The 6,000-nt window shown below is 44.2% G+C and overlaps 1 protein-coding gene across 9 annotated transcripts in view; it reads right to left on the reverse strand.

The window, feature by feature from the left end:
- LOC105357660 (NACHT, LRR and PYD domains-containing protein 12) overlaps positions 1-6,000 on the reverse strand; it is a 75,110-nt gene extending 69,110 nt beyond the window's left edge. For 8 of the 9 annotated variants that reach the window (XR_013650421.1, XM_078934002.1, XM_078934025.1 and 5 more), the window contains exons 1-6: positions 5,873-6,000; positions 5,372-5,512; positions 5,185-5,289; positions 4,516-4,635; positions 3,168-3,223; positions 1,220-3,080 (exon numbers count right to left, since the gene is read on the reverse strand). Coding sequence is in view for 8 of the 9 variants with exons in the window: in XM_078934002.1 (XP_078790128.1) it covers positions 1,220-3,080; positions 3,168-3,223; positions 4,516-4,635; positions 5,185-5,289; positions 5,372-5,460 (2,231 nt within the window). In the remaining variant the exon portion in view is untranslated. The remainder of the gene's footprint in view (positions 1-1,219; positions 3,081-3,167; positions 3,224-4,515; positions 4,636-5,184; positions 5,290-5,371; positions 5,513-5,872) is intronic. The other variant, XM_078934008.1, reaches the window with a different exon arrangement.

Consider the following 6,000-nt stretch of genomic DNA (forward strand, 5'->3'; position numbering starts at 1 on the left):
AGCAAGAATGTATGAATGTGAGAGAGAGAATATATGGATGTGTAAGAGAATATATGTATGCGAAAGAGAGTATATATGACTGTGAGAGCAAGAATGTATGAATGTGAGAGAGAGAATATATGGATGCGTAAGAGAATATATGTATGCGAAAGAGAGTATATATGACTGTGAGAGCAAGAATGTATGAATGTGAATGGTTCAGAATAAATAATGTCTTATACGGCCCCTCATATTCTCGGGTTGCCGGATGTTCTCGGGGTCCTTCAGGGTCCTTCAAATAAGTTATATCACTAGAGGAGACATCACGTGGTTCCTCATGGGAGGAGAGCACCGCCATCTTGGTGAGGTCAAGTTTTGAAGACCAAACCACTTTTTATAACATTTAATAAAGAGCTCTGTTTTTGCTTTCAATCACTTCATTATATGAAAAAGAAGAATGGCTTGAAATTGCTTAGTTTTGTTCAGAAATACAAACTTCACGAGTACCCCTAACTTAACTAGTATTAGTCTACTTAGATTTTTCTATGTTCCTTTATTTTATTTTACTTATGTTTTTATTTATTTGTTTCTTTTTTCCCCTCCATTCTTTATTTTCTATGTCAACATGTTATATTTGGCAATGGTGACTGATCTTCGAGGCAATATTGATTACATCGTTATTGTTCGTTGTTAACGTTAATGTCATTGTTAATGTATGATACCGCAATTGTCAATAAAGTCTTTAAAAGAACTTAGCGACGTTAACTCATTGGTCGTGGCAACTTACAGCCAATCAAATAGTGTGACGTCATAATTGGTCGAAGGACCCCGAAGGACCCCGAGAACATCCGGCAACCCGAGAACATCCGGTACCCACACCTGTCCACTTGACTAGTTAAGTGCAGGAGCGGACTACTTCTTTTCTATGTTGTTTGTTACTTTTTTTGTTAAAGTCACTTCCCTCAGTTTATACTGGATCATCGCGGATTAGTCATTAGTTGGGAAATAAACTTAAAAAAGTAAAATAACGAATAGCAGTTATATAAAAACGAAAAATGTAAAAATAACCCCCCCCCCGATGATGTCATCGTCCATCCCGATGGTTGACAGCAAACATCGTAAACTGCCAATTTAGGGGACATCGCCCAACCCTATTTCTAATCATTTTCAAACCTTTCATTCTTTGTAATACAATCTGAACACTGATCTGATTTATCAACACAATCACTTCTAGACTCACCTGAACTTTCTGCAGTTCCTCACAGCTGAGATCAGTCTCCGTTTACCCTCATCTGATGTGTTGTACTTGTCCAGGTCCAGCTCATCCAGAACCTCCTCTGACATCTGCAGAGTGTAGGCCAGAGCTGAGCAGTGGATCTCTGAGAGTTCCTTCCCTGATAAGGTCTCTGACTTCAGGAACTCTTGGATCTCCTGATGAACTGATAGGTCCTTCATCTCCATCAGACAGTGATAGATGTTGATGCTTCTGTCAGGAAAAACTCCAATGTTGTTGAGAATTCTTTCAGGAGAAACTCCACTGATGTTGAGAATTCTGTCAGGAGAAAATCCTTCTCTGTTGATCTCCTTCAGGTTGTTGATGGCTCTCTGGATGGTTTCTGGATTCTTCTCTGTCTGACCCAGCAGGCCTCCTAAGAGTCTCTGGTTGGACTCCACAGAGAGACCATAAAGGAAGCGAACCAGCAGGTCCAGGTGTCCAGTTTGACTCTGCAGGGAAATCTCCATGACTCTACTCAGAAACTCATCCAGGGATGGGTTCTCCATGTTCATGTCCTTCAGGAAGTCCTCAATGACCTTTACCTTCCTCCTGGAGTAACAGTGGAACATGTAGACTGCAGCCAGAAACTCCTGAACGCTCAGATGAACAAAGCTGTAGACCGGTTTCTGGAAGATCCCACACTCTCTTCTGAAGATCTCGGTACAAACTCCAGAGTACACTGAGGCCTCTGTGACATCCAGACCACACTGCTGCAGGTCTTCTTGGTAGAACATGATGTTTCCTTTCTCCAGATGTTCAAATGCCAGCCTCCCCAGCTTCAGAAGAACTTCCCTGTCAGTCTCTGTCAGCTCTTGTGGACTTGTCTGAAGTTCCTGCTGGTACTTGTTCTTCTTCCTCTTTGTCTGGACCATCAGGAAGTGGGAGTACATGTCAGTTAGGGTGGTGGGCAGCTCTCCTCTCTGCTCTGTGGTCAGCAGGTTCTCCAGAACCACAGCAGTGATCCAGCAGAAGACTGGAACTTCACACATTATGTAGAGGGACATGGAGCCCTTGATGTGGGAGATGATTCTGCTGGACAGCTTTTCATCTGGGAACCTCCTCCTGAAGTACTCCTCCTTCTGATCATCATTGAAGCCTCGTACTTCTGTCAGTCTGTCCACACATGAAGGAGGGATCTGATTGGCTGCTGCAGGTCTGGAAGTGATCCAGACCAGAGCTGAGGGCAGCAGACGTCCCAGGATGAGGTTAGTGAGCAGCACGTTGACTGAGGACTTGTGTGTGACATCAGACACCACCGGACTGTTGTTGAAGTCCAGAGAAAGTCTGCTTTCATCCAGACCATCAAAGATGAACAGAAGTTTGCAGACAGACAGCTGTTCTGCTGGGATCTTCTGGAGTGTTGGATGGAACAGCTGGATCAGAGTGAGAAGACTGTGCTGCTCATCTCTGATCAAGTTCATCTCCCTGAAGGACAGAGGAACCACAGCACTGATGTCTTGGTTCTCCAAGCCCTCGGCCCAGTCCAGAGTGAACTTCTGCACTGAGAAGCTTTTTCCAGCTCCAGCAACTCCGCTGGTCAGAACCACTCTGATGGATCTGTGTTGGTCAGAGAGGACTTTGAAGATGTCTGGGTTCTTGATTGCAGTGTCATGGAGCTTGTTGGTCTTGGTGGTTGTCTCCAGCTGCATCACCTCATGTTGGGTGTGAGCCTCTTGTCTCAGTTCCTCTGTGATGTAGAGCTCAGTGTAGACCCTGTTGAGGAGCGTTTCTCTTCCTGCTTCTTCAGTTCCTTCAGCCACATGTTCACTTCTGCTCCTCAGACTGATCTGATGTTCTCCAAACATCTCCTGCAGACCAACATCTGCTGAAAGAGCAGAGAAGAAAGCTCCTTCACGAGTGTTCAACATGTTTCCAGAAGAATCCATCAGCAGATGATCAGGCTCTGACTCACCAGCTCTGGGTCTTTCTGCAGACTGGGGTCCGCTCCTCTTCTTCTCTCTGTGGACACTAAGGAGAAACGTTAGTGAACAACAATCAAAGCAGTCAGTGGAAAGTTCCAGACTAACTCTGATCATGGAGCAGATGCTCTCTGATCTCCAGACTCAGAAATTATGGTAAATGGTAAATGGCGTATAGCGCTTTCTACCTTCTTTCGAAAGCCCACACACACTCACACACACTGTGATTATGTGATCCAGACTGTGCTGAATCTCAGCAAATGTGTTTCCAGGTGGAAACCAGAGCAGATCTAGTCCATCTGAAGGTCTAAATCAGGGGTGCTCTTTACGTCGATCGCGATCGACCTGTCGATCTTCAAAGACATGAAAGTAGATCGCAGGCAAGCAAAGAAAAAAAAAGAAAAAAGTACTTCTTAAAAATCCACCAGCCAATCAAAATTTTCACCCAGAAGTACGGGACTTAATTGACATGTAGATTGGCCAATCGGACATCCTCTGATACATACGTCACTGCAGACGTGTGTTTAAATTCACTGAGCACAAACTCTCTGTCATCAGAAAGTCGATCTCTGCCCCGCGGTATGACACATCCGCCGGCAGAAGACCAATCCGGACAATTGGAGTGTTTATTGAAGCCGTCCCGCGTTTCTCTTCCTGCTACCAGCTCTGCAGTTCTCGCTCGACAGACACGAGCTCATGAAGGAAGCGCTGTTTTCCCGTGGCACGCGCTTCGTACGCAGCCGGCAGTGCCTTTGAAATGTCATGCTCCCCGCATTGAACAGCTTACAACAGAGATGATAGTCAACAATGATAGTCGCAGCTTTCTGTCTTAAAACGCCTCGTCTGTAACACAAATTAAAAGTATCTTTGTGTAATCTCACTGTGTAGTTTTTAATAATCATTACATAAACAATAATGTTCAAATAAACATGTAACTAATAAATATAGCTAACAAACATTTACTAATAATATATATATATATACATATATGTATATATATATATACATATATACATAGGTAGATCTTTAAGACGTTGTCGATTCAAAAGTAGCTCACACGCCAAAAAAGTGTGAGCACCCCTGGTCTAAATGATGTGTCAGCTGTGTTTGGAGCTCATGTCTGGACTGAGGTCAGAGAAAAGTTCAGCTGTTTGCTTCATGCTCACAGACTGAGCTTTGTGTCCTCAAGAGTTGTCCAACTCTTTTCTTTCCTCTCAGACCTAAAGCACTCACAGCAGATGGTTGACCTTCCTGGATGGATCAGCTGATGTTCTTGATGAGAACATTGTTGTTCCTGCTGAGAGCTGAACTCTGCTTTGTTCACTAGAAACTGCTTCTTACTGTGAGTCTGAAGGTCCTGGTTCAGTTCTGAAGTCTGGAGGATCATCTTTGGATCGGTCCCTCTTCTTGGATCCACAGCCGGAGGCTGCAGACTGGACTCTCTGTGTGACCTGTTGACCTCTGCAAACACCAAACCATCAGAGTGTTGGAGGATCTGCTTCTTCATGAACAGCTGATGGACTTTGACATGAACACAGACTGAGCTGTTTAGTCTGGAATAACATGACATGTTTGGATCAACAGTTTCCAGTTGGAGGGTAAAGGTTTCAGCATTTTCTGTCAGTCAATCCAGACTTTTTTCTAGAAAAGCTGATTCCAATTCTCCATGTAGAAATGTAGAAATTCTGAGAGCAGAAAGTCAAACTAGAACAATGTGATGTTTGGAAAGCATGAAAATCTGAATCCTAGGAGTCTGCAGTGATTCTTCTCATTAGACTGGAGCTGCTGTCAGTCAGAGTCAGCAGTCAACATGTTTTCTTCTCCAACATCTCTGATGTCTCTCATAGACTCTCAGAAGACTCAACTGAAAAGATCTCATCACACACATGATGCTCCAAGTGAGTCTGATCAGAGAGATCCAGAACTGAACCAGACCTGAAGTCCTTCATCTGAAAACTGGTGATCATCTGAACTAGAATCCAGCCTCCAAAAACTCTGACAAACACTCACTGTTCCACTGCTGAATGGATGGCTTTGAAGTTAGGAGGCAAACCCTTTGACATGTCACTCCTGTTGGACCCCCAGCTGGATCCAGGTCCAGGTTCAGGTTGGTTCCTGTGAAGAATGAAGGTTGCTGGTGTGAGTGCTGAGATCTGACATGGAGAAGATCATGGACTGTTGGAGATGTTCATCTCACCCCTGAGCTTTGCTCTGGTTGTCATGGTTACCATCTTTCCTTTTTTTAGGGGGAGGGGCTCCCTCCCGTGGTTCCTCCCACTGATCCATGCTGCTGGATTCACTGGATCCACATCAGCTCACACACACCTTCCACCTTCACCTGCAGAGGAAACATGTCTTCTTAAACTCTGACAGACATCCTGAATGTTATCAGATGAGGTTTTGTTCTCTGGTACCAAAAAACATTTTGTTTGTTTGTGTCAACTAAGCTGATGAACCGACTGATGGACTGTGTGGAATGTTGTTAGAATTTGTCATCCTGGTTATTAATGTGTTGGATTTTTAAAACACATTAGGATCCTGAAAGAACATCCACAGATCAAACTGAATCAGAGTTTCTGGAAGAAGTCGCCATGTTGTCAGTGACCTCTGATGTGTTTGTCTGCTGCTCTTTTCCTCACAGATCAGAGACAACAGCTTCATCATGAGAGCAGAAAACAACTTTTTCACAAAGACTCACCGTGACAGAAGAAGAAAACGGAGGAAACTCCAACATCTGTGTCTGTTGGACAAACTCTGCTGTCTGAGTTTGAGAGCAGACCTCCGTCCTGTGTGTGTGTGTGTGTATGTGTGTGTGTGAATTTTTGC

The sequence above is a fragment of the Oryzias latipes genome, chromosome 2 (genome assembly GCF_053564925.1).
Source record: "Oryzias latipes strain Hd-rR chromosome 2, Olatipes_Hd-rR_3.1".
Classification (NCBI taxonomy): Eukaryota; Metazoa; Chordata; class Actinopteri; order Beloniformes; family Adrianichthyidae; genus Oryzias; species Oryzias latipes.